The 26,381-nt window shown below is 39.6% G+C and overlaps 4 protein-coding genes across 8 annotated transcripts; 2 read left to right on the top strand and 2 right to left on the bottom strand.

The window, feature by feature from the left end:
* Positions 1-288: 288 nt before the first annotated feature.
* Positions 289-1,734, top strand: LOC132194964 (homogentisate 1,2-dioxygenase-like). The gene is made up of 3 exons (XM_059616598.1): positions 289-319; positions 1,126-1,307; positions 1,353-1,734. Exons 1-3 carry the CDS (start codon positions 304-306, stop codon positions 1,377-1,379), a joined length of 225 nt encoding a protein of 74 aa, XP_059472581.1. The 5' UTR covers positions 289-303; the 3' UTR covers positions 1,380-1,734.
* On the bottom strand, positions 1,567-21,525 carry LOC132194961 (unc-112-related protein-like). Its single transcript, XM_059616591.1, has 10 exons — positions 21,385-21,525; positions 20,757-21,291; positions 4,767-5,000; positions 4,438-4,709; positions 3,846-4,271; positions 3,596-3,789; positions 3,302-3,539; positions 3,026-3,244; positions 2,729-2,965; positions 1,567-2,656 (listed from the first exon to the last, which is right to left on the bottom strand). The coding sequence occupies exons 2-10, from the start codon at positions 20,896-20,898 to the stop codon at positions 2,456-2,458; spliced, it is 2,163 nt and encodes a 720-aa protein (XP_059472574.1). The 5' UTR covers positions 20,899-21,291; positions 21,385-21,525; the 3' UTR covers positions 1,567-2,455.
* LOC132194963 (putative transferase CAF17 homolog, mitochondrial) lies at positions 21,071-23,241 on the top strand. Of its 5 annotated transcripts, none has more exons than XM_059616597.1 (2): positions 21,071-21,615; positions 22,237-23,241. In XM_059616597.1, the coding sequence occupies exon 2, from the start codon at positions 22,247-22,249 to the stop codon at positions 23,207-23,209; it is 963 nt and encodes a 320-aa protein (XP_059472580.1). In that variant the 5' UTR covers positions 21,071-21,615; positions 22,237-22,246; the 3' UTR covers positions 23,210-23,241. The 5 variants fall into 5 exon arrangements, with proteins under 5 accessions (XP_059472580.1, XP_059472576.1, XP_059472579.1 ...); XM_059616593.1 differs by having other exon boundaries at positions 21,071-21,715; XM_059616596.1 differs by lacking the exon at positions 21,071-21,615 and adding an exon at positions 21,625-21,704.
* Positions 23,204-25,813, bottom strand: LOC132194962 (PI-PLC X domain-containing protein 1-like). The gene is made up of 8 exons (XM_059616592.1): positions 25,667-25,813; positions 25,362-25,564; positions 25,222-25,312; positions 24,879-25,166; positions 24,540-24,816; positions 24,079-24,317; positions 23,687-23,845; positions 23,204-23,634 (listed from the first exon to the last, which is right to left on the bottom strand). Exons 3-8 carry the CDS (start codon positions 25,292-25,294, stop codon positions 23,306-23,308), a joined length of 1,365 nt encoding a protein of 454 aa, XP_059472575.1. The 5' UTR covers positions 25,295-25,312; positions 25,362-25,564; positions 25,667-25,813; the 3' UTR covers positions 23,204-23,305.
* Positions 25,814-26,381: the final 568 nt, after the last annotated feature.

Raw genomic sequence — 26,381 nt, 5'->3', positions numbered from 1 at the left:
ACGGAGAGACAGGAGAGTGCGTGAAAGGTATCTTTTTTACTATAATCGCCTCGTTGATCAGGTGCGCGCTACCCAAATTACACAACTGCGCACAATTCTCTTGAGAAATAATTACTTTCAGAACATTTTGTCGTAAAAGCTCTAGCTTGAACTCTAGCGGTGAACTAATAAATTAATAAGTCTTGGATGATCATTGGTTTACTAGAGGGCACTAGAGGGAATATCGCATGACGGGTTACGAAAAAGGCGGGAAAAGGACAACAAAAAAGCACTGTTTATTATCGCGTCACCCATCTTCGAGCAATGCGGCTCCCCAGGCGTAGATTATGGCTGGGCTGGCTGGAAATTCCAGGGGCCCTTTCGCCCAAGTATGAATGATATTTCAGTGGGTGACAAAAAAATTGAAATATTCTCGCTCCTCTCGCAATCATTTTTATAATGGAAATTTAAAAAAAAATCATTCAAACTTGGACTGATCGAGAGGGTCCTTTTGGGGCCCGGGGCACACTTATTTAAAAATCCTAAACAGACCATTCTGATCATTTCTAGCTACTTTTTCCGAAAGCTTTTTTTACACCCTCCCCCCGGTTTGAACTTTGCCTCGGAACAAAAATTTTCATATTTTTTGGCGACCTTATAAAAATCCCGAACAGATCATTTTGATCATTTCTGGCTACTTTTTCGGAAAGCATTTTTACACCCTCACAGCTCTCTAGCTTTTTCGTTTGAAAAAAAAAATTAGTAAAATTTCGCGCTCGCTTCGCTCGCAAATTTTTTTTTAGAGTTCATACAATTTTAAGGATGTTTTCAATAACAGAAGAAAGCTATTAAAATGAATTAATAAAAATATTTGGGGGGGGGGCCAAAATGATTAATTTCCAGCGGCCTTAAAACGTGAATCTACGCCTCTCATAGTCATAGAATTATTGGTCATCAACGTTTGGCTTGTCCTTGTCCCTGGACACGGAGAGCCGCGGCCCGGCCGGCTGCGGCAAACAGATAAAATTTTATTCATTGTGCCCATACAGATGACATCAAAGTTAAAAAAACCCAATGCCCCAAATATATTTAAACATTTCCTGGGTGCAAATTGATCAAATTTAGTGAACTAAAATTAAATTTTAGGGAACTGCATGAGTGAGTTCATGGGACTGATTAAGGGCAATTACGAAGCCAAGGAGGATGGATTTGCCCCTGGCGGCGCCTCTCTCCACTCGATGATGACTCCCCACGGCCCTGATTACAAGTGTTTCGAAGGCGCCTCAAATGGAGAACTGAAACCAGTGCGAGTTGCTGATGGCACACGGGTAAAATTTAAAAATTATTGTGCAAAATCTGAACGTGTTTTAAAGGCTTTAATTTGTTCGAGTCATCGCTGAGTTTGGCAGTGACCAAGTGGGGAGAGGAAACGTGCCAGAAGTTGGATCACACCTATTACGAATGCTGGCAGCCTTTGAAGAAGCACTTTGACCCCAATTGGAAGCCTCAATAATTTAACAAAAATAATATTAAGAATAAAATAATGGTGGTAGTTCATATATTTACATGAATAAAAACTTGCTCGGATTTGATTTACCATTAACAAAATGATTAGCTTTATTTAATATGTTACAAATATTTATATACGGCCTTTGCACGGTATTATGTATAATTTGATAGCCAAGAAGCAGTATCAACAGAGATTACAATATGATATATACTTTTCCTGAAATATATTTCTGCATCTTTGTCCAATCCTTGAGTTATCCATTACGTTGCTTACCAACTACATCAACAACTAAATTTAAGGAAATAGTTATTGTTTTACCTCTTTGCTAAAATTAAGACATTATAACTCCCTACCGCAAGTTTTACTTTAGCAACACTTCTATACGGTTTGTTTGTTTGTTTTGCGGGTGTGGTAAAGTAAGGATAAAAAATAGAGTGTTGCGTCATTGATTAAAAAACTTTCAGTAGTGTGTGTGTATAATACAGTATAAGAAAAAAAACTGTTGTTAACAGGCATCTTCTGTGCCTCGTTATCTTGTTTTAGTATCACAAAAAGATTTTCTTCCTGTCACGAGTGTGCGTCATGCAACTGTTTCGAAAAATCAGAGTCCAGTAGTTCATCGTTTGCTAAATCTGCTGTACAAAACAAATCGAATATAACAAACTCGTCGAGTCTAAAAACTGAAACCGGCATCTTCCAATACTGCACGTAAAAAAAATTTGCTTTCATTAACAAAACTATGTTCACTCGTCACTGTTTCACCTGCCGAGCAGAAGTCCATTCATTAAAACTTAAAAAAAAGATGAAAATTAAATAATACATTGGGCTGTTATTTGCAATCAAGCGCTATCATGCAAACTTTACGGAAAACATAAGTTCTTGTAAGCCAATGGCACATTTAGCGACTCCCCATTTTCTTTCATTATTTAGTGCTACGAACACTATTGTACACAAAAGAATATTGATTTAAACCCAACCGCCAGTGAGTTTGTGGAAAAGTTCCTCGTTCAAGGTTTGATTTGCTTCTTTAGATCTCATCGAGAGGAAGATGTAGCCACCGATAAACTCGTGGACTACTTTGCAATCTGCCGACAGACAGCTGAAAACTATATTCTCCTCTTCAAACTGCACCATCATGTGCTTGACCTCCCAGTTGACATTCCAAGCCTGAAAAGTGTAATAGACGGATTCAGTATTTAGCAAACAACTTATTTAAGAGGTTAAAAAAATTGTTTCTACCTTCATTGTGTTGTATCTCCAGGTCTTGAGATGGTCTCCGGAGTTCATCTCCATCCTCATTATTCTGTTGAATGCCACGCCGAGCATTTCTTCCTTCTTGTGACCCATGAATTTGACAATGAAGAGGGAAATTCCGTATTCTGGCAGCGACTGCCATGCTTTGATGTAGTTCATCTTGGCCTCGATCAGGTTCAGGTCCTTGACGTTTGCATGGGCTTCAAGGATTCGCTGGACCAGCTGAAGTTTCATAAAAAAAATTAGCTCTTTCATTCAAATTTAAAAAAAAAATCCTTCTACCTTGCTCTTCAACTTCCTTATATATCTTGGTGCAACGTAATCTTCAGGTGTGATGTCCAGACCCAGACCAGCGGGGTTGATGGCCGGAGCCTGTGCTGGATGCTGCATCGAGAGGAAAGCCTGGATGGTTTTTACCTCGTTGTCGTACGTGCTGTCGGCCAAGGTCCTTCCCTTTGAGGCCAGGCGACAAGCGGCCATCCAATTAGCGTACTGCTCCTCCTTTGATTATAAATTTGAAATAAGCATTTAAAATTCTCAGCAATATCAAAATCTTACCCCTTCGCATCTGATCCACATTTCGGACATTCCGTCCGCGCTCGGCACTTCCAATCTGATACCGTATTTGCCCTGGGAGATGTTGACGTCGGGCGTGACTTCACAGCCCCTTAGGTTGATCAGGTGGGCATACTGGGCGCCAGCGTTTGCGTCCTCCCGGGAGCGATAAAGTTCCAATCTCAGGTCACGGCAGGTGAACCAGTAACGCTTGAAGGCGCGCAGAGTGAACCTCTTTGGCCTGTCATAATAGGAAATTGATTAGTTTTCAACAACAGAGTAAATAAAATAATTTACTTGAGGAATCTCATGTATCCTGAAAGCTCTGGGACATAGGTGATATCATTTGGGCCACGGCTGATGTTTGACCCTTCCAGTGTGACCTGAAGGTCGGTGAGGGCAGCATCAATATCATCTTCGTCATTATTTTCCTCGCGCATGGAGTCCTCGAACTGAGGCTGTTTCAGGCCTGCCTGAAGGTTTACTTGGACCTGGAAGGATTTTTAATTGTAACAAGAAAATTGTCTCGAGGTTCTTCTTTTTTCACCTGCAGAGAAGCAAACATGAGCATCTCCTCCTCGGTGCAATCGATTTCCTCGTTGATGATTTGCCACTTTGCCTGCTCAAAGATCTGGTTGATCCTGACCGAGTCGTACTTGGGGTTGAGGTCGTAGAATGAGTAGAACTTAAAGCGCAGGCAAAGGGTGCCGTACTCCCGGATGCCCTGCTCCATGATGGAGAGGGAAGAGTCGAGCCAGGCCACGTTCATTCGCGCCCTCTCGATCAGAGTTTTTGGCCGCAGCAGCTTGGAGCGCGCTTCTGGACTTGGGTGTGCCGGACTGGAGGCCAAAGACGAGTCAAGACTGCCGTTCAAAGCCTCGATGGACAGAACGTTGTTGGAGTAGGTCGAGTCGTTGGACCCGTTGAACAGAGGACCTCCGTTGGTCTGATTGTTTCTCTTCCAAGTGCCAGTCTGTGGACAAAAAATCATTAATTTCAGCTCGACATTTTGACGAATTTATTTTTATTATAAATTAGGTTGCAGGTTTTTGCTTCACTTGACTTGTCATAATAAGTTTGATTGAAAAAAATTTAAACGAATCATCAAATTACTGCAGTATCGAGTTTCAGTGACTCACGGTGTTAAGTGGCGAGCTGATTGGTGTGGTTGCAGCACTGTGGTTATGGTTGTTCCTCGGAGGCGAAACAGGAGCGCACAAGAAGGGCGTCGAGTTGCTCTGCTCCAGCGAGCTGTTTGAACTGTGTGGGTCTGCTGCTGCGATGAAGGTGTTGGTGTCGGCCGGGACGTGGCCGTTCTCGTGCCGCTTGCGAGGCATGTCCTTCAGGTTGTATTTCAGGTGGTTCGGCTCCAGGGGCTTGCAGAAGGAGAGCTCCTCTGGGTGGCGAATTCCTGCAGAAATGCAACAATCATATTTATTTTCTATAATGGTTGATTTTTTTAACATACCAAGCTCTCTGCACAAAGTGACGACGGCGTTGAAGGTCTTGACCGAGAAGTCGACGGTGGCGTCCAGGTAACGCAGGTCTGGCAGTTGGACCCTGAGTCGCTTCTTCATCGGTGTGAAGTGGAGAACGGCGTCTGCACCCACGCCGCACTGGTCCAGGGTGGATCTCGTTCGGAGGAGCCATCTGTTTTTTGTTGGCCACCAAAGGGCGTGTTCTGACCAGTCCATTGTGATCTCTGTAACAGAAATGAAGTAAAAAAAATTAATAAAAATTTATTCTGGGAACTTTCTAAGCTTTCAAATCGATATATGTTTTCTTTCTTGAAATTCAATTTAATTTAAAATAAATTTTTAATTTCCAGTTTTGTTTTAGTTTGCTGAACTTAGAAGCCTTTCTTATTTTACATTCAGTGCTTTGAATGAGTCAAACAATAAAGCGGTAGCAGCTGTCGTCACTGCCCCGTTTAATTACTATTTGGCAAGCATTGTCTGCCGAAGCCGTTGTTTGGCAGGCAGAAAGGGTTGAGCCTTTTATATATTATGTCGTTCGGACCACCCGCATAATTAATGTCCGCTCCGGAGGTGGTCCGATCAGGCGCAATAATTTCGGTGTCGTTCGTCCCCCCCGCCGCGATGGAAATTGGTTTGGCGGCGGCGTCGCCGGCCAGACTGGACTTTTCACTTGACCAGATTTCACACAATTTGCCCGCGAATGAGCTATTTTTGCCTCGGCCTCCTAATAACGGAGCCAACCCAAACTGGGCGCCCCTATACGCAGAACCACCGGCTATTTTAGTGATGCTGCCACTTGAAAAAGTCTCATTTAGAAAATAGAAAGAAAAAAAAAACGCGGCGAGTCAAGTGGCAACCTTTTGAGTTCCGATAGCGATCCATCCGCCCGTTCCAAATATCTTCATCTTGTCTGCTTACAATTTTGATTCATTAGGAGGAACGAAAGCCAACAAACAACAACTCAAAATAAAAGTAACAAAAGAGCTGCACCTCCACCCAGCACCTGCTGTTTTGAGTTTACACCGTGTTTTGTGTCGTGTCTAAAAAAAATGTAAATAATCTGATTCAGAGGTGTGAGCCAACTTAATTTTAGGTCTATTTTTAACTTGAAGTGTTTAAATAATTTTTATAAAACAAGAAAAAAAGCAAGCATTTCAGTCTTTAAAACAATTTAAAATATGAAATTTTGACACTTGTCTTTAAAAATATAAATTTAGAATTCAGAATCCAGATTTTTTTTTATTATTAAAATTTTGTTTGTTGTTTTGACTTTTTAGTTCTTGCTTCATTTCTTACTTAGAAATCCATTACGGACTTTCCGTTTGAGCTTGGAGTTGGAGCGAAATCGAAAATAGTAGCGCTGCATAAACACAGTCTGGATTTAGCCCGGCGATGCATGTGTGATGCAAACGGGTCAGCCGCCGTTGCATACAAAATATTGTTTTCCTCCCTCACAAAACTCCTTCAGCTCTCCCCGCATAATATATATTTTTGGTCCAATTGGCGTCAATCCAAATCTCATTTCTCTTCTCCCTTTCTTCGCTCGCTACAATGAAGCCAATTTTTCACTTCTCGGACGGATAAAGCTGCACGAAGGGGAATCGTAGAAAGTTTTGATCGCGAATGTTTTTGTGCGCGCTAGACGGGTGTGTTGGTTGATAATGGAGTGTCTTTGTGAGAGCGGAACGGCAGATGTGTTTTGAAATGTCATCAGGCTGCAACGCATGCCTGGATGGAGTGCGGAGAGCGCGATAAAAGGTCAAAAACAAGAGCACGGACTGTTCAGCTGCAAAAATTACAAGTTTAAAATATTTGCACAAACACAAATTTCAATGCATAACTGCAACTCCATTAATTTTTTTTTTATAAATTTGCCCAATATTTTACCGCATTATAATTTTATTCAATAATTCTGCAGTTTAGTATTTTGATTGATGTGTCTTTTTTTTGTAGGTCAAAATACTTTTCCTTTTTAAAAAATATTTTAGCTACAAATCTTTCTTCCAGATGTTTCTCTGAATAAAACGAGACTTCCCGGCACTCACGCGACAAATTGGACCGAAAAGGGAGAGACAAGGAGAATCGCTGCGACAGTAAAGTCGATGAGCCGTGAGGGAGTTTTCTCTTTCTCTCTCATTGCACGCTCATTAATCACTCGTCGCCGGCCGAAAACTGGGCATTTATTTTTATCTGCATCCCCCGCCTCAGTGAACGAGCGGCAGCTCGAATAATAATAAAATTTGCTCCTCTCTCTCTTTGAGTGATGACGCGAGTGCACGTCATCCCTCGGCGCATTATCGTCACCCCCGCAGTGAGAAGCAAATTCGCGCTCGGCTCTCAACGAAAAAAAAATCGCGCCGACTTTCCTGTGACCTTGGCGAGGAGAAGGATGGGAAACCGCTTTTGGTAAAAATTTACCTGATTACGGCAGCGGAATCTTGGAATTAATGACGTGTTCGTAATCCATGTAGAGGAAAAACCAGCGCCTTGTGAGGTAACGAAAGGCCAAAGTTCCGAGAAAAAAATTGATGCAATGGATAAAAAATTTATATTTAAATCGAAGCGCCTACCTAAAATCTCGGGCCATAAATTATAATTGGGGCCACAATAAATTTTATTGTGAAAAATGCAGAGAGGGCAATTGAATTTTATTGCATGTGGGTTTTGATGACGATGATAATAATAACTACAAAACTTCTCTCCGAGAGCGGATGCTGCATATAAGTGCGGCTTCATTGGCGCAGAACGTTCGTTTTATTTCTTCATTCTCTCCGATGTGAAGATCGTAAATTGCTCCTTTTTATTTCGCTTCAAAATAAACCAGCGGGTGCTGCAGTGTTGCCGCAAAGAGCAGTTTCTTTTAATGATTTTTCTTACAATTGGCAAAAAGTAATCGTCTTTAATAACAATTTAGCTCCATTGACAAAGTATTTTTGTTTTACCGAAACATTAAATAAATCCATTGTAAATTTATATTTATATTTTGCCAACTTCATTAAATAATATGAAGCTTTCATTAGCAAAAAATGTACAAAATTTCCATAAAAATGAATGCCGTAATAAAAATTAAGGGTTTTGACGTTAATAAAAACTAAATCATCCTTGGAAATGAACTATAAAAATGATTAATAGAGAAATAAATTGTCATAAAAATTCACTCAGGTCAATTTTTATCTCTTGAGAGTACATTTAATTACGGGTTTGATGTTGTGTATAAACAAAATTGCCCAGAAGAGATCATAATTTTACTGAGGAAACCTTTTAGAGTGTTCATAAATTTGATAAGAATTGTGTTAAGCAGTTAAATTAACCGCAATTTCGGAGCTGAAAGCATTCAGGTCGAATCGCTTGCTTCTGAAAAAAGCAACGAAAACACCTCTCCGCGCAAAACTGTGTCACGGCTGGCCACATGTAATGGACCGTCTCTCTCTCGGTCTCTCGGAGACATTCCGGTCGGATTCCGCGCGTTTCCATTCGCGCCGTTCGAGCGGCCGGACGCGCAATTTAATTAATTGCGCGACGGTGCAATTATGTACTTGCCGGCGACACTCGGCTCGCCCTATCAGCCAGCGCACCCACCACCGCAAAATGAGGCCGCCGGCGACGTAAATCATACGAAAAAAAGCTAGGGCGTTGGTGGATGTCACCTTTGTCCTCCAGAACGCGAAGGAAAGAACGCCGACCGCACTCGTGACTCAGGACCGCGGTCACTGCAGCCGCGGCTGAAACGAAATACGCGGCTATATATGTATGTAAAGTACAATTTTCCTTGAGAGCAAAAGTAATGGATAATGAGTCAGTCGCGGCCGATCGGTGCTGCATGACGCGATCCAATGAATAAGAAAGACTTGAAGATTGCGTAATTCAAATGGTTATTGTTCAGAGTCACTGAAGTGAAAATAAAATCTAATGTTAAATCAAATTTTAATTTTAATTATATAGGAAATATTTTAATTATCTTGAGATTAAACGGCAATTCAATTTCATAACAATATCAATTGAATTAAAAATTAGACCCTTTGTTTTTATTTGGATTTTGAAAAAAAATTCGCTCATTTTCAAATTTAATTTTTTACATAATTAAAATATTCCCTAATTTAACTTTTTCCAGTTGAATCAACTGCTGGACAATCAAGTTCGGCGAACACACGAAGGTTGATGCGGATGATTAACATTCTCGGCGACCTTCTGGTTCCGAGTCTAAAAATATTGGCAACTGTGCGGCTGCAACGAGCTCAAAATTAACGGGTCATCTGTGCGTTTGTGGCCGCGGCAGTTGACCGCAGCGAGGCCAGCTGAATTAAACTCATCTGGTGGGACGATGACGATGCTTTTCGACTCCCACGCAGGTTGAGAAATATAAATAAATTGTGCTGCCGGGACCTTGCCTCAGGCAAGGAGAACTTATAAGGAATAAGAGAGAGACGAATGGAAAGAAAAGGCATCAAAGGCCGTTCCAGCAAATCGTGCGGCCAGGTGGTATTTAAAAGAGCGACCGATTTATTTATTAGCTCGAGAGAAGGTTTGTCTCAACTATTATGAGTTTATTGGCGACTTGTTGCTGCAATTACGAGGCATAAATTAGGAAATGACTGGTTTCGCGGCGTTCGAACTGACAGAGCAATTGAATTTTCTAACCACTTGAAACAGTGATGATAGGGTGCGATTTATTGCAGTGAATTTATGAATAAATTGCTTTGTGAATGAATAAAAGAGACGAGCTTCAATTGGCAAATTAAATGAAAACATTTTGAATAACAGTTTAAAATTTAATAGTTTTATTTTACTGTTTTTATTTTTATAATTATATATTTTATTTTTTATTATTTTTAAATATTATATGTACTTCAATTTTTCTTATTAATTTCTTCAATTGAAATCAAAAGTAATTAAGAGGAACCGTCATTTTTTTTGTCTCAATTAACACGATATTTAATTTAGAAATTGTCACGCTAATGAATTCAAAGATCAGCGTTTCTCGTTGGAATTCACGTCAAAAATGCAACGCGTTGGCACTTCGTGCTCAAACGACGAGATTAGAAAACAAACAGCCTGTCGTTGAGTCGAAAACGCGAGAAAAAATGTAGGTAAGCCGACGGAAAAGCAGTGGACACGGCGGCAGAGCAGATGCGCCGTATTTGGCGCGGGCACCGTTTTTCACATTTCAGTGCGGCAGGTTGGAATGGAATGCGCGCACCACGCACATTTTATTCCGATCGTACATTCTGTGCGCACGTACAGCGACACGACTCGCGAAAGCCACGTTGTCAATCAATCAAGGTCACGCAGATGCAATTAATTGACCCGGGCTGGCCCGTCCGACTCGGAGACTCTCGTGTTTGGAGCACGAACGCCTGTGTTGAGCCACGACCCATCAATTTTAATTGGACCGGATGAACTTTGTCCGCGCGTTGTTTTGCAGATTGGTTTTAATAGATCGAGTGTATGACAATGTCAAGAAGATTATTTGGCTTATTTTATTTCTCAAATGACAAAATGAAAAGAAATATAAATTGATTCCTTATTTGAAATGAACAAATTTAAAGTGATCAAAAGTGTCAAATTTTAATAATTCAATCTTCAAGTTTACTTGTTGAATTAATGAAAAATATATCTCAGAAAATTTGATAACTAAATTTTATTCCAATTAGGGAAATAATAAAATATTTTTAATTCTTCCGAACCTCTGATTTTTTAAATAATTTAATTTGAAGTGTAAAGAATTGGATAAAAAAAATTTGTATGCTCCATCAATATAATTAAAATTCAAATAGATCTTTGATCCTGATCGTGCGAAATTAGCAGCCTGCGTCTGAAATGCTCTAATTCTTAAATATTTATCGCGTGACGTGGGAGCGAATTGCACTGCATCTCATAACTCACTCGTCAAATTATTACATTACACTCTGCCCAGACTCTTAATGAAAAAACAAACAGCCAAGCGAGGCCCCTCTTGGCACCGTTTTTCACCAATGCAGCTCGTCTCCAGTGACAAGCACCATTAAGAGCCTTAATGTCGCTTTAAAAATAAAGCAGCCACTCTCGAGTGGAGCGATATCGAGTGCTGCTTTCAAATTGCTGCTTTTACTTATTGTTATCGGGCCGAGTCGCGCCGCCAAAAAACAAAAAATAGCTCTCACTTGAAACGACAAAAAAAAATTGAGCTTTTCACATTCCGAGAGGGGACAGGGGTGCACCGTTTCCTTCAAAACAATTAAAAACCACAGTCAGAAAACGCAATTTTCCTGTCGTCGGTCTGGCCTTCGTCTTCCGCAGGATGTGTGCACGCCCCGCTTATGCAAATAACTTTATCTTGTACTGAATTTTTTTATAATTGTCCCGCAGAGGGCAATTAAAATACAATAACGTGTCCATGTCGATGATTAATCACGTGTTTACATCTCGGTTTTTGGCGACCGGCCATCGACTCTCTCCAAAAGTGACTCACGGATATTTTTGAGCACCTTTCGAGTAGACGGAGACGCTATTTTTGCGTCACTTTGGACGTACCTCTCGTTCGCGGAAACATTTTGCCTCGGCTTAGCCGCCGCTGTCGCAACACCTCTGACTTGCGAGACAGATTTAAATGTTGCGTGGCAAAATCAACAGCCGGAAACATGGCGATTTATAATCGAAAATTCGCGTTTATTAAACATTGAAGTTTCCTCCTCGTTTTAAAATAGGATTTTTAGTCAACAAGTTTCATTAAATTTGATTTTAAAATCATTTAAATTTGCAACGAATAATAATAAATAAAACAATTCAAATAATTAAAATTTTATTAATGTAAAAATAAAATAATATAATAATTTAATTAAAATTAATATCATTTAATATGACAAATTTCTTTGTTTTTTTTTTACTAAGATTAGTGCAAGATAAGTGGCAATATCATGGTTCAGACATTTGTATGCAAATCTATTCTGTCTAATATAAATTTTAATCTCAATCTTTTCCTCTCTTATATTCATTATAATAAACAATCTTTAATCAATGTTTACGGTGACTTTAAACACGAATCAATACCATTAGCATTTAAAAAAAATAATGAATAAGTTTCTCGCATAAATCTTTATATTAGCATAGAAAAATGGGAAGTAAAAACTGTAAGCCATTAATTTTCTTATTCAAATGTATAATTAAAAGTAATAATACTCAAATCCAAGGAAGAAACTTGTGCCTCTCACGTTTTTTTTTTCAACATTGCCGGAATCCGGTTGTGGGTATACAAAGGATCGGCCCGAGCAACTTTTTACCAAGAATTTCTTTTTATTCTGCGAGCAAAAATTTTCTCTCTCTAGAGTGAGGCGGTTCCGCTGTGCCTGCAACTTTCAGAGAAAAAAGTTTTGATCAAAAAAGCTGGAAAGCATTTCCAACAGCCCCGTTTCGCTTCCGTCGTGCGGGTCTCCGGAACTTCAAAGGCCCGCATTATTCAACAATAAATCTCGCCCATAATTGGCATTGCCCAGATCTCCTTCCTAGAGTATTATTTTATTATGGCCACGGGCGCGTGTTTGTCTCAGCCTATTTATTATCTCCTCGGCGGTGGGACGAACGCAGAGAAGACGCTTCATTTGCAGCGAGAGCACGCCCAGCTCCAGCCAGCCGCGGCGGCAATTCCAAACGAGAGCATAATTTAGTGACGTATGCAAATAAAACAATCTGTGGGCGAGCGAGCGAGCGGGCCGAGATGCTGTAATAATAACACACAATCCGGGCTTTGCGTCACGGAGCGCGGCGCCCACGCCGCCGAGACGCGTCCAAAATTAGGGAGTTCTTTTTCCTGGCGACTTTTGCGGTTGCAAACCAGCGACTTGTGCAGCAGTTTAATTTTTTTCTTTTTACAATCCAGGCGGCCTTCGCTAAAGTGGGTAATGACGAAAGTGAGAGATGAGACCATCATTTAATTTCTGCACTTTTATTGCCTGCAGAGACTGACTCAATTTTTACAGACAATGTAAAAGAATCTCTTGCCACCGTCGTATGGATTCACGACGATCAACAGATGGGAAAGTGGCGAGCTTATAAAGATATCATAGACTCGCGTGATTTATCATGAGGCACGGCAAAGTTGAACGGATTCTCCTTTGGAAAACGATTTTTAATAAAATTTAGCTTATCTCACAGCCCAAATCGTTCCTACAAATTTTAGAATGAAAAGTTCAACTTCCTGAATCTTGGTGATTAGAATTTAAAGCCGGCTTTTCCTCGATGGGTGAGTTGTTTATTGTTTTATAAAAAGTATAAAAACAAAAAATATCCAGATCTACATTTTTCGGCTGCAGCCATAATTAATTAGATGTGGAATCATTTTTTGACAAGAATTAAAAAAAAAATCATCTTTTTTACAAATATTTTTCCTTCAAAGTGAAAATTTTCCGTGAAAAATTAGTTTCATTTTTTCACACAAAATTTTTAACAAAATTAGACATTGAATTCAATTTTTTTTTTAACAAACCAATTTTTATAATAATTTTGGTCAGAATATTGAAACGTGTGTTTTGAGCGTAACTTTCTCGGTTATGGCTGCAGCCCGCAGCCAAAACACGTAGAGCACGATATTGTTTTTCTTGAACATAAAAACACCTCACAAAACCGACTTTAAATTCAAATCACCATGAATCAACCCTCGATCGTGAAATTCTACAACAAAGTTCCTCCTGAATTTTAATTTTTACAACCCCAGTAAAATAATAAAATTTGATATAAATTAAAAAAAAGATACATGAAATAAAATCTTGAGAATGATAATTTAAACAAATTTGAGTTAATGATCAATGTCCATAAATTTTGTATCAAATATTTCATTATTTATCATTATAAACTTTCCATTTCTACCACTGGCAAACTTCTTCACTTCTAGAAGAAGTCGCAGCAGGGTCCATGAATGACTTCATCTTACTCTTTCTCTCTCCCCCTTCTTTTTGCAGATGCCACTTGCCCTCTCGGTCATAATTCAAACGCGAATATTATACTCATCGCACGCATGAAAGGCCCCTCCGACAATCACAATAGCATGTAACTTGATTGCAGTGCAATGAGGCGTAAAACCATTTCGCTCTCTTTGCATGGGCGCGATCCGTCGACATAAATTCGATATCACTTCGTGTGCGCCGCGCCACAACCGACAATGCATTAGGACCGCATCACGTCCTAGGCAAACAGCGAGAAAGACAAGCGCCGAGGGTAAGGGTGCGGTTCGGCATTTTTATACTTTTTATATACTGAAAGCATTGTGTGCCGCGGGGAGGGTCGCCGGAATTTGAGTCGTGTTTGCTTTCGCTTTAAATAAAGTAGAATTTCTACGCTTGGACGAGGAAAATGTTTTCTTATTCAAATTCCTTGATTCTCCCCTTTGAGATTTCAGGCTAAATTTAAATTAAACGGAACGAAACAAAATTCTGCTTCTGAAAGTGATCAATTTTGATTGCGTCGAAGGTGTGGTGGTGCCTCCGACAGCCTATTTTTCTTTCGAGCGAGATCGATTTGCGCCATCGCTTTATTGACAAACTCGAGTATAATCGCTGCTCAGAGGCGCCGAGGAAAAACACCATCATGTGATACGCGGCCCCGCTACCGCACGTTATCAGACCGGTATAACAAGAAGCAGGAAATTAAGCCCTGGTTTTGTTTCGAAGCCCCAAGAGAATAAAAATTACACACAATCTTCAAATTTTGTGGCTCGGACAAATGCGCACGCCGCAATTACTATCGTGATTGGTCCGTCTAATTTACGACTGCGGCATGACTTCCTGCGGACAATAGAATACGAGCCTACTGGGCGCATATTAATTAGCTCGGTCCGATGACATAATAGTGCAGTTATTAGCATGGGACGCGATCCCTCTCGCTTTTCGTCCGCGTCATTAAAGCTAATTCGGCCGCCAAGCCATATGATGATGATAACAACACGCACTCTTATCTGATGCATAATTTATTGCTTTGTCATCGCGCTGCGTAGCCAGGCTCTGAAAGTCCTGTGGGAATTTTCTCCGGAGAAATGTTACTGCGCAATTTTTGTGATCAATTATTTTGAAAGATGAAAGGTGAAATTAAAATAAAAGTTGACAAGAATAAAATTTAATGGATTAAATTTTAAAATATTTTTTAGAAAAAACAGCACATTTTGTGTGGCTTGTGCGCAAAGCTCTGTCTCGCATTATTACAGTAGAAAAATGTGACCAAGTGACATATTTGTTTGTTTTCTCTTTTCACTCATGTAGCAATTACAGAGCTACACAAATAAGGCAAAAATTAAGTGCTGCGCTGCTCATTGTTCTGCACGCGGCGCCATTTGTACAATTTCCATCTCATTGAGATGCGCGAACACCGCGTTTTATTATGAAATGCGTCAAGTTCTTGCGAAACGCATCTAGTCGTCGCTTTACAGCAAAATCGGCCTTCTTGGCAAGCGAACAATTCCGAGCCAAGCAAAACAAGCACAGTCGCCCTAGCTCTTATATCGCGCAAATTTATCGCTCAAATTTTCTACTCCGAGAGCGGAATTCTAAATATTTAGCGCATAAACGTCTGAACGGCCAAAGCTCCAATAGGCATAAATCTTGCCGCAAAGGTTTATTATTCATGTACAATTGCAGATATTTTTATGGACACTGTTGATGTAAGGCCCATGGTTGTTCAATGTACAATTCATCATCGTATTACAAGTATAAAAAATAATAATAAATGAAAAAATTATTTAACCTCAACCCAAAACAAACAAAAAAAGGAATGCATAAGCAACAATCAAACAAAAATTATCATAAAAATTTATTAAAAAAATATAAAGAAATAATTTAATTTAAAGAAATAAAATAGCCCCATTAATAAACAAAAAATAATATTAAAAATAAAATTTTTTATTTTCTATACATTATTTTTATATTATTGGCTTATTTCAAATAAACAAATTTATTCACTATACATATTTCATAAAATGTTTAGTTACGACCCCTTTAAAATTAATTGTTTTATATTACTAAGTATAAGTTCAAAAATTTGTTAACTTAATACTTACGAAATTAAAGTTTTTACAACATTTAGAGTCTATATTAATTTATTTTTCATATTTAAAAAACTTCAACTTAAAATTAAACGCACACAAATTCCTTAAATTTTCATGTTAATTCTCCAAACAGATTTGAAACTTAGCATTGAATAACTACAGAACACTATAAACAACTGAAGATTAACGGAATTATTTTCCTGCTTTTATTATTTAAAATTCATTCAGCCTGTTGCTTGCAAAAGCGGAGGCAAAATTCCTCTCACTCTCTTTTTATCTTGGGCGCATGTTCGATTGAAATTACAATTCGCAGGTGCCTTGCAAGTGAAAAGCGCCGCTATTGTCCTCGCCAAGTGGCCGTGTGGGCGCACGTGGGCAGCGAAAAGTCGAGGCACACCTACCTCATGGGCATTGCTAGGCCCATTTAAGTCCTCGTACGCGCTTTCGACGAGGCGGACGAATCAGCTCGTCCAACTGGGCAGCCGCTTTTGGAGCATTTTTATTCCGGAATTAAATTATGTATACGTGTATTTTTTGAAATTTTTATTCGCGGTTGCTCTGCGGAACGGTTCTGTTCCCGCGAAACAAGGCGACGACTGTTGTCGGAACAGAGCGGCGTATTCATCGTCCCGGCCCGGCAGAGGATCTCGTTTCCCTTTGCTTTTTGTATGCGCGCCATAAAAATATTAAAATACACGTAGCAGATAAGGAGGAATTCAGAGTCTCGAGAGAAATGCAGCGCAAACGAAAGATGAGCGAGCGAGCACATGTGCCACTCTGGAATAGAGAAATAAGCCAGACGCGCCGAGAGAACGCAATGTGTGAAAAAATTGGGGGTGGTAGCAAATGTTCTCGAAAATTACACATACAAGCGCAGTCACAAGCTGGAAAGCGAGTCCATAAACTCACAATTATTGCTCCAAACTCCAAACAGAATGATCCTAATTTTAAGTTAAAGAAAATGACTTCATAAATAAAGTTTGAAAATGAAATAAAATACAATCATTTCAATTAACTTGAATTTAAAAAGTAAAAAAAAGTACTAAATTTAATCCAATATTAAAAGTATTTAAAATTAAAAAACATTCAACTAAAAAAACTAAACAATTTCGACAGTAAATATGTAATCAGTTAATTAGATTGGCTAATATAATTTAAAATTATTATATTAGCTTCAAGTTTTTATTTAGGTTTTCTAAGTGATTTTGAATTTTAAATTTGAAAAACGATTTGAATTATTTAAAATTAGTCTGCAGAATTTCAGTTTTTTTAATTGACCATTTACAAAGTTGAATTTATATAGTATGAAGTGAATTTTAACCACGGTGAATGTTCTAAATCCCTGGTTGACCTCTTGATTTATATAGTGACGAGAATATGAAAAAGACTGCCCATTTAAGTTTTAAACGGTAATGCCAGAAATTTCACTTCTTCTGATATTACAAATTACCATGTAATTTGCACAGTTGAAATTCTTTCCTCATCACATAATTACTGGCTACGGAATGTCTCTCGTGACCAATCCTGGATTTTTGTCATCATATATTTGGCCAAATTGTCGTCGGCACGCTCGTTTCTCCAAACCCAAGACGCAGATTATTGCACATAATTTTGGCGCTCGGGACTGAGATGCGCATGTCCGCAAACAATGGGGTTTGCCTACTAAAAGCTGCGTTGATCTGGAATCTCAAGTCACGCGTAGTGACCCAAATTGCTTTATGGCACCGTCGCGTCTAATGGGGCGTGGGTCAGTCAGTCCGACGGGTCATTATGGCCAATGTATGGGGGCGGCTGTAAAACGTTGGAAAATGAAGCCAGATGGTCGGAGAAATTTTCGAATCAACCGACCGAACGCTTAACATTCAAGTCGCGCCTCACTCGAGCTCAAGCTTATCAACAAATTTCCATAATTGGGTTTTAAAAGGCGCTGTCGGCGGCGGATGCTTTGCCGGACTGATTAAACAAATTCGAGTTTTGTTTATTATAGAAAGTTCCCTCGTTGCAGGTTCCAGGCAGGAAGAGAACTTTTGATGTGTACGAATTGCAAAATTCAGCAACGAGCGCAATTTTTATTCCAAAACAACGCAGAGGGGAGCCGATTTCCTGTGGCCATTAGAAAAATGCGCACATGCCTGCATTGAACGCGGAATTGAAATTTAAAAACACTTTCCGACCAGCAGCTCGACAACAAACGCCAGACGCAGCAATTTATTCTTTGGGTTTTTACATTTGAGCAATAAATAAAAACGTTTGCACTTCCGAGTAAATTTTGCTGCAAAAATGAATAATTAAATTATAATCTTGGTGAAATTTGCCACAAAAGTAGTAAAAAAGTTAGTTTGAATTTAGCTTTTTTTAAACACAAGATGTTTCTTTTTTCTGTGAAAATTTGAGACAAATGAAGACAGGCAGCGATCGGGGGCAGAGGTGTGGAAATGCAAGTCGGAGCAAAAGTGGCGCTGGGCAGATGCGAGTTGGTTCGTTCGTTCGTTCCACCGGCGCGTCTATTTCGGGTGCCGCGGCAGCCGCCTAAATTAAACGTGCAGGGCGCCCGCCGTCCGCACACAAGTTAGTTTTCATAAAGTTCCATCTTGCCGTGCCACCCTCGCCGCTCCAAAAGAAGCGGAAGCGCCGCTATGTATGAGGGGCACGTGCCTTTAATTTGACAGAATTAGAGATTCTTCCCCCAATTCACGCAACGCACACGCAATCCCGCACCCGGCATTCCACGACAATGCAGAACAACAAAACAAATGCACACTGCACGCGAGACAGGGTAATTCGATTAAGCGTCAATCAAACACGGAGGAAGCGTTTGAATGAAAGCCGAGCTACGCCCAAAATGTTAAAAAATAAATAATATTATAACGTGAAAAGGTATACATAAATAATTGTTTTCAATTTCAGCTTTTTACGTGGTTCCACTGAAACTGTGCAACAAAAACTTGGCTTTAAAGAATGGAATCCAAAATTTTGACTTAAAATTGAGAAACTTTTAAATGACTCAAAATTAATATTTTTGTGTCCTTTTGTGTCCCAAAAAAATTAAATAAAACTTGAATTAAATTAAAAAAATAAAAATTAGGGCAAACTGACCGATTTTTGTTTATGATTTTGAGCTGGAGACAATAACAAAAACATTAATTCACCAAAATGATTGGCAACAATAAATTTTAATTGCGTTCAGCCAGAAGGAAAAATGAACGAACGTTTGATAATCAGCTACGCAGGATGCATTTGGTAAACATAAATATTTCATCTCAAGAGCAGGCGCCAAAGTTTGGGGTCAGCGAACCTATAGATTAGATTAATTTTCCTTCCGGAATTCCAATTCGTCCAACGCAACGACCTTGTGGGCAGGAGGTAAATTAATTGAATTATGACGTGACTCACAAATGACTCAAGTGTCGATTTTGCGACTTCCGCCTCGCTTCAGCATAAGAAGTGTGACTTATTGTTTATTGAATTAGCTGTGAGCCTGAATACTTATATACACATTCAAAAGAGAGAAAACTGAAAGTAATATAATAATTATTCGAAATTCAATTAAATAATATAAATATTTGAATAAATAAATGAAAAACTATTTGATTAAAAACAATAAAAATTTCAAAAGGAACAATTTTTAAATTAATCTTGCTTGCCACATTTTGTTTGGTCATCATATTTTCTTAATTTTTTTGTCCAATACGCACGTGAGATTATTGAGCTAATTGCCCTGATACTTTTAATACGCCTACGAATCAGATCGGTCATTGATCCCTTTTAATTTGATCCTTCAGACGGCCTACGCCAGAGTTATAAGCCGATGATCCGCACAAAGTTAACGCTCCGACAATCCTCTCTTCGCAAAGGTGAAAGCTGCCTGTCTGTCCTCAGCATCGCCTTGCCTAATAACAGGCTGCAGATGGTGCCAATAATTGCCAGTTTCCACTGTGCCGAGGCCGCGTCCATCAGCCGAGCGGCCCTTCCGCCCACGCTTATCAGCCGAGGCGCCCTTATCGGGGTCCGGCCGTCGACAGGGCGCGCCCAGATGGGCTTCGGCCGAGCAGATGGTCCAGCCAGAACTCACAACAAACACCGCGCAAATGTGGCACACTGACCTCGCAGCTGTGTGCGTTTTTCTAGTTGGCGCCTACGATCCAAAGGAAAGAAACACCTCTGCGAAGGATTATCTGTCACAATATTGGACACTAGTTGGATTTTATGCAAAGCGCTCGCTCATATGCATAGTTTTTTTTTTTAAGAAGTCAATTCAGGTTCCGAATAAAATTTGAATAAATGTTCATATGGAAATAAAAATGTACTTTTGCACCTTTAAAGATTGATTGTGAATAATTTGATTGATATATTAATCAAACTGGGGGATTAATCTAATCAATTTATATTCATCGTTTATTATTTTTAAACGATTGATTAAAAAACAACTGATAATTATTTAAAGATGAGTAAAAATTGGCGACAAAATATTGATTTGCTTCATCGCAACGTTTTAATTTTCAATTGTTTTTTCCTTATTCTTTCACTTTTCTTTCTTATGTTTTTTTTTCAAAAGTACATTATTAACCATTTTAATTAATCAGACAGATCTTTTAATTTCTGTTCAACTATTCTTGTTCAAGCATTAATTTAATTGATCTAAAATTAAATAAAAAATATTTGTCTCATTTAAATTTAAGAAACACACCCAGACTGTGAATTATTTTCATAAAAATTTCATCAAAACGTGTGGAAGATTTCTCTCGCGACGTTTTCAATTTAAATTTAATGGCAACAAAAATTACCATCGACCTTTTCAGTGCGTGATCAAGGTCACTGTCTAGCTTGTTGCATTGCAGAATAAAATAACGAGCAAAATTTGCTGATATTTATAAAATGATCTCGAAAGTAATTTCTATTTTTAGATCTTTCCGAGTCTGGACCTTTCGTCCCGAATGAAAAAAAAAAATTGTGTTAATTTCAGTTTTTCACTCACCCAAATCCTCGACGAGTCGCAGCATCACTCCTCCGATGTGCAAATCACCCTTGACCCGCAAGGTGCGCTCCATTTCGAGGTCGGTGACGAAGACCCGCAGGTTCCACGAGCCGTCGCCCACGACTTGGCCGTTGGACATCATCCTGGAGGTGGTCGGTTCTTCCTCTTGGTCCTGGTGGAATTTGCCAACCGGAGTCCACGGCGCCGAACTCACAACTTGGCCATACTTGGCCTTGCCGAAGTTGCTGAAGTGATAACGTGCCAGGTCGCCTCTCGCTCTTCCTTATCAGCCGAGCAGCGATAACGTCGTCGCGATCACCACGACTGGCGAGCCGAATTTCGGGCCGAATCTGAGTTCAGGCGGGAGACCTTCCGGTCGTGTCGGCTGCTTCTTGGCTTGTGTTGCTCGAGTTCGAAGCGCAGCATGGAACGGCGGCAACGCAGCGCACACTCACGCCGCTCGCTTCAACCTTGCCCGAAATCCTCTGAGTCTGCTTGATGACGTCAACGGGCCGCCGAATTTCGCGTCGTCCACCTAGAATTTGGCATTTGATCATTGACGGCCAGTCCGAAAACGGCGGATTTTCGGCGCGTCTCGGCAAAAGAAGCGGCCAAACAGACACCTTACCGATGCATTACGTGTGCAGTCACTTTGCCTTATAAGGCGAATTCAAGAAAAAAACAAGTGCATGCTTGCATACGTCATACGGATGGTTGAAAGAATTCCATTTCTATTCGATCTTGCGCAAATTGTTGATCTTGCGGTAAAACAAGCAGATTTCACCTGATAGGTGGCAGCACGGCATGAGCACCATCAAGGCTGGATAGCCAATAGCAACGCGAGATTCACTACAGCTGGGTTTGTTTACATTTTTGTTGAGTAAAGAAAGGACTCAATGCTATTTTATGTTACTTTTAATATTCCGAAGGTTTTATCAAACAACTGAAGTAGGTGAATGGTAAAAATGAACTGTTTAAAATTTAATTAGATAATTATATTTAGAGAGAGTTATTTTTTAATGCTTAAAAACATTCTTTATTCCTTTATATCTAACTCCTTTTCGAACACCCCTAAATGAAAAGCAAGACCCGATTTTGATTGTTCGGCAACACCACGAAAATTAATGTGATAACTGATTTTATTTGGAGAAAAATTGCAAACCTTTGCATACAATTTTCCTAGCATCAGGCAGGTAAATTTTATTCAAATCGAAAATAACAACAAAAGATATTTTAAAATTATTATTAATGTTGTCTGTTTAGAACACTCTGAACAGGGCCGTTTTATGTTTATTCTGTTTATATTTTAAACGATTAAATCAAATAATTCTTTCTCAACCGCTTTATTGGACTTTTGTATTTCTTTTTATCTTGGCAATGTTGCCGACGTACAAGTTAACATTTTAATGAGTTTTTAGTTTTTATATTACATAACACGATTCTATTATTTCTATATACTTATTTTCTGCTCACTTTCCAGGTATTTCAAGATGAGACTGCCTATACTCCTGAACAGATCTGGATTCACCCAACTCCTTCGAAAATCGTTTTCGACACAATTTCAGTCAACTCCATTCATTTTGGAGAAACTTGCCCATCGATGTGTCATAAGAGTGTCTGGTGACGAAGCGTTGCCCTTCCTACAGGGTCTGATCACCAATGACATGCGCCACTTGGAGGAAGGAGCCCCCTCGATGTACTGCATGTTCCTGAATACCAAAGGCCGAGTTATCTTTGACTCGATCATCTACCAAGAAAACCAAGGCAGCTTGTTAGTGGAGTGCGACACAAGGGCTGAAGTCCAGCTGAAAAAACACTTAACAGTGTACAAAGTGAGAAGAAAAATTGTGATCGAGTCGTGCGGATTTCCTGTCTACGGAGCCTTCGGAGACAACGCAGAGGAGTCTGTGCAAAAACTGACCAAAGGAAATGAAAATCTAGTCGCCTGTCGAGACCCAAGAGTCAAAGAACTTGGGTTTAGGATCATTGCCAGAAACGGCGAACTTGAATCGACTGAAGAGCAAAACTACAAACGTCTACGATTTAGTCTCGGAGTTGGGGAAGGAGTGGAGGAGCTGCCGTCCGGCAACTGCTTTCCAATGGAGGCCAACTGTGACTACATGCACGGCGTCAGCTTCCACAAAGGGTGCTACATTGGCCAAGAACTGACCGCCAGGACACACCACACAGGAGTAGTGAGGAAAAGACTGATGCCACTGTTCTTCGAGCCCAGGAAAAGTCTTCCGGCGCTGGAATCGCCAATATTGGACCCGCAGGGTAAAAATGTTGGGAAGTTGAGAGGATTGTGTGAATCTGGGGTGGGAATTGCTTTACTCAGGGTCACTGAAGCGCTCAGGTCGGCCGACAACTTGCAAATTGGCGACCTGAACGTAAAAACACACAGGCCGCAATGGTGGCCGTCGGAATTGTCAAAAGATAGACCTGAATTTTAGGTAAAATACAATTTTGAGATTTTAATCACAAATCAATTTTTGATTTTTCATATAATTAATTTTATAATCCTATAAACGATTTCTTTGGCTTGGCGATTAGAAGAATTTGAACTGGAAAAACTGAAACAGCCTTCTTCGCAAATAGTTTCGTTCCCAGCGATTCACACAATTGATGCGGCCGTTGATTCTCTGCTTGTTCCATTCAATAGCTGTCCCGATTATGTCTGATCCTCGGTAAAAGTCGACAGCAACCACATTTGCCGTTTGTCCCCACGATCCTTGGTACCAGGTGGTGACGTTCCTGTTCACCGAATCAGCCATTTTTCTCAAACCGCCAAGTTCGTCCGTCACCACGTCCCAGGCGGTCGGGGTCAGTTCGGCCATTGCTGACCAGGCACTCAATAGAGGAGGATTACTGTTTAAGCCTTATAAATCAGAATTAAGAATCCTGCAGCTTTTTTCTAAAATTTAATTTACTTGAAAGGTAGGCAAACAAATCCTCAGTAGTGCGGACGTTGCCCCACTTATGATCCACTCGTCTCCAAATCCACGGGTACGCGTTCACCATGTCCGTGTCATCATACGAAATAATTATCCTTCCACTTGCCATCAAATCACTAATCTTTGAGTTCCAGTCTAAAATTTGGATTAAATTATTATTATTTCATTATTTAAAGTTTTTATATCAACCAAAAAGAAGAAATAATAAAATATTATAATAATAATTTAATAATATAATTTAGAATTAAGAAACATTGCAGTATTTTATTTTTTTCTTTTTGCGAAAAAAATTGAGTAAAAATCCCTTTTTTGCAATTTCAATTCAATTCTCGTTTGCAGTGTTATAAAAATAATTTTTTTTTTATTACCACTAGCTCCTCGGGGAATGATGTAATTAGAGAATTCCTGTTCCAAAAATTGAACCAATTTGTGGTGTATGTCGATGGAGGTAAATCCGTTGGGGAATTCCTGGACGTCGAAAATGACAATCTCCTTTTCCGTGTTGGCCAGAAACTCTTTGACTTGTGCAAGAACCTTTTCGAGGCGGTGCATTTGGAAAGCGCCGTGGTTTATCCAAAAGCCGGACACGTTTTCAGCTCTTTGCGGTCTACAGCGAGGGAATTGGCATAAGATGGAGTGGGAAAAGAAATCCAGAAATTTGCTGTTGACAAAACACAACCGACACGAACATGCAACTTATTTGTAAAAAGGAAATATTTGGCGTTAGAATAATATTTTGCTCTAAAATTTTCCGTATTTTTACTAAAAGCAAAGCAGGCAATAAGAAGAAACGCACATAGGAAAAAAAATTAAATTAATTTCCACCAACCCGTAATAGCCAACTCGGATATCAAGATAGCGCACGCCTCTAATCAATTGGGCCAACAGGTCTTCGTCCTGGGTGACGGTGTACTTGATAACGAGGGTGTCGCCCAAAATAGGGTCGTAATTGCCATAGGCGCCGGAATCGTGCGTGCCAGGAATGAAAATGTCCTTGATGATCTGATCACCGAGACCGGTCATGTCGGCCATCCAGGTCGGCTCGATTCTCAAACAACCGCTGGCCAAGACCTGACCACCACTTGAAACGTAGCCAATGTGATAATCTGTCTCAGATTATGATTGAATTAATTATTTTCTTAAAAACAAAAATAATTAAAAAAAATACTTAAACACCGTGAAACAAATCCAAGCTCGGAGCTATTTGTTGCAAAATTTTCCACCATAGTTTTGGTCACGTAAAATCCATCGGATCCCGATGAGGGATTCAAATCGAGCCTCTCCAAGAAACTTGTAACTCCGGAGGTGACCGGGTCTGATGCAAATATTCCAATCCATTCGCCATCACTGGGAGTAGCGCCCACCCAGTTAAGTTCAAGTCGGTTAACAATGGAATTGTTAGCGATTGAATTGACTGTCAGGAAGACATGGAGGCCAGCTTTGCACTCTCTGCTGGCTGAAATTAAAGTTTTTTTTTTACAATTTTGAAAGATTTTATTAATTTCACTTACGGTGGACCGGAGCAGAATTTATATTAGGCACGGCGAGAAGCAAAATTGAAACCACGGCTAATCGGACCATCATTTTATTGGCTCTGAAAAACTTATGGAGAATTTTTTTTGAAGTATGCAGTTTATCTTTAAAATCTTACAAGACTGATAAATCACAGAAAGTTTGTTGTCAGAATTATCTCCATGCAAAATATGTTGAAGATTGGACACCTTTGTGGTGCACCACCACACGCTATCGCCACTTGAAGAGCTCTTCGCTGTTGACCGACGCGCGCTCTTATACAGAGAATATCGCTCGAACTTGTGGACTTTTTTAAACCGTCTTTTTATCTCTTATCTTTAACTGTTTGTAACAAAGGAAGAAGTTTCAAAACAATATTAACAACAGCAGCGGAGAATTAACATAATAAAAAATTATGTACAAAATATTTCAATCCAAATTTACCTATTTAAAATTCGTCTAAATTTGCGCTCCCCAGCATTAGTTGCGAATCTGCATGAGAAGCAGCCAGTTCTCGCGACCAGTGATCCTTTGCTTCTGCACGCAAATGTAATACGTAGCGGCAGAGGCGGTGGCCGAGCGAGATGACCTCGTAACACACTTCAACATATTATCCAGTGTCAAAATAAATACACAATGCCAATCTCGCCTCAAAATGATGGGATGGTACATTATATGCGATTTGTGCGACGGGCCCTTTTTATAGAGTGGCATGCTTAGCAGAGGATAATAATGTGGACCCTCGTTAGGTTTAATTTTAATCTCGCCGACAACATTTTATATTATATACGCAGCTTTACGCTTTCATCGCCGCAATTCTCACAACAATAATGATAAATAAATAATTCATCAGCGTTGTTCATGACCTTACAACGCATGGCCGGGCAATGTCCAATTCAATAAAAATGTCTGAAATTTCCTAGAAATTAGGAATTTTGCAAAAAATATATAAAAGTTGCTAATTTATTAGTTTAAGTCGTCTCTCAATAATTCATTCTGAGGATTTTAAAATTAGATAGTTCTGATGATTCAAGGAATGCACAAAATGTTCTGATCTGTTTCATCTGTTAATTATTTTGATTATGTTTCGTAAATGTCACCGGAAATGCGGGTTAAGTAATGGTGGCCAGATACAATTATAATGACGTCAGAAACTTCT

The sequence above is a fragment of the Neocloeon triangulifer genome, unplaced genomic scaffold, assembly GCF_031216515.1.
Source record: "Neocloeon triangulifer isolate White Clay Creek 2 clone unplaced genomic scaffold, ASM3121651v1 ptg000008l, whole genome shotgun sequence".
Classification (NCBI taxonomy): domain Eukaryota; kingdom Metazoa; phylum Arthropoda; class Insecta; order Ephemeroptera; family Baetidae; genus Neocloeon; species Neocloeon triangulifer.
Note: the sequence above shows the minus strand (reverse complement) of the source record. Positions and strands in the feature narration are given on the sequence as shown.

Coding starts and splice junctions, on each gene's coding strand:
- LOC132194961 (XM_059616591.1), bottom strand. CDS start 20,898: ATGATGTCCAACGGCCAAGTCGTGGGCGACGGCTCGTGGAACCTGCGG. Junction 3,790..3,845: donor TCATGTTTGCTTCTCTGCAG/GTGAAAAAAGAA, acceptor AAATCCTTCCAG/GTCCAAGTAAACCTTCAGGC. Junction 2,966..3,025: donor TAAGGAAGTTGAAGAGCAAG/GTAGAAGGATTT, acceptor ATGAAACTTCAG/CTGGTCCAGCGAATCCTTGA.
- LOC132194962 (XM_059616592.1), bottom strand. CDS start 25,294: ATGATGGTCCGATTAGCCGTGGTTTCAATTTTGCTTCTCGCCGTGCCT. Junction 25,167..25,221: donor AAATTCTGCTCCGGTCCACC/GTAAGTGAAATT, acceptor CTTTAATTTCAG/CCAGCAGAGAGTGCAAAGCT. Junction 24,817..24,878: donor ATTTGTTTCACGGTGTTTAA/GTATTTTTTTTA, acceptor AATCTGAGACAG/ATTATCACATTGGCTACGTT.
- LOC132194963 (XM_059616593.1), top strand. CDS start 21,663: ATGTTACTTTTAATATTCCGAAGGTTTTATCAAACAACTGAAGTAGGT. Junction 21,716..22,236: donor ACAACTGAAGTAGGTGAATG/GTAAAAATGAAC, acceptor CTCACTTTCCAG/GTATTTCAAGATGAGACTGC.
- LOC132194964 (XM_059616598.1), top strand. Junction 1,308..1,352: donor GAGTTGCTGATGGCACACGG/GTAAAATTTAAA, acceptor CGTGTTTTAAAG/GCTTTAATTTGTTCGAGTCA.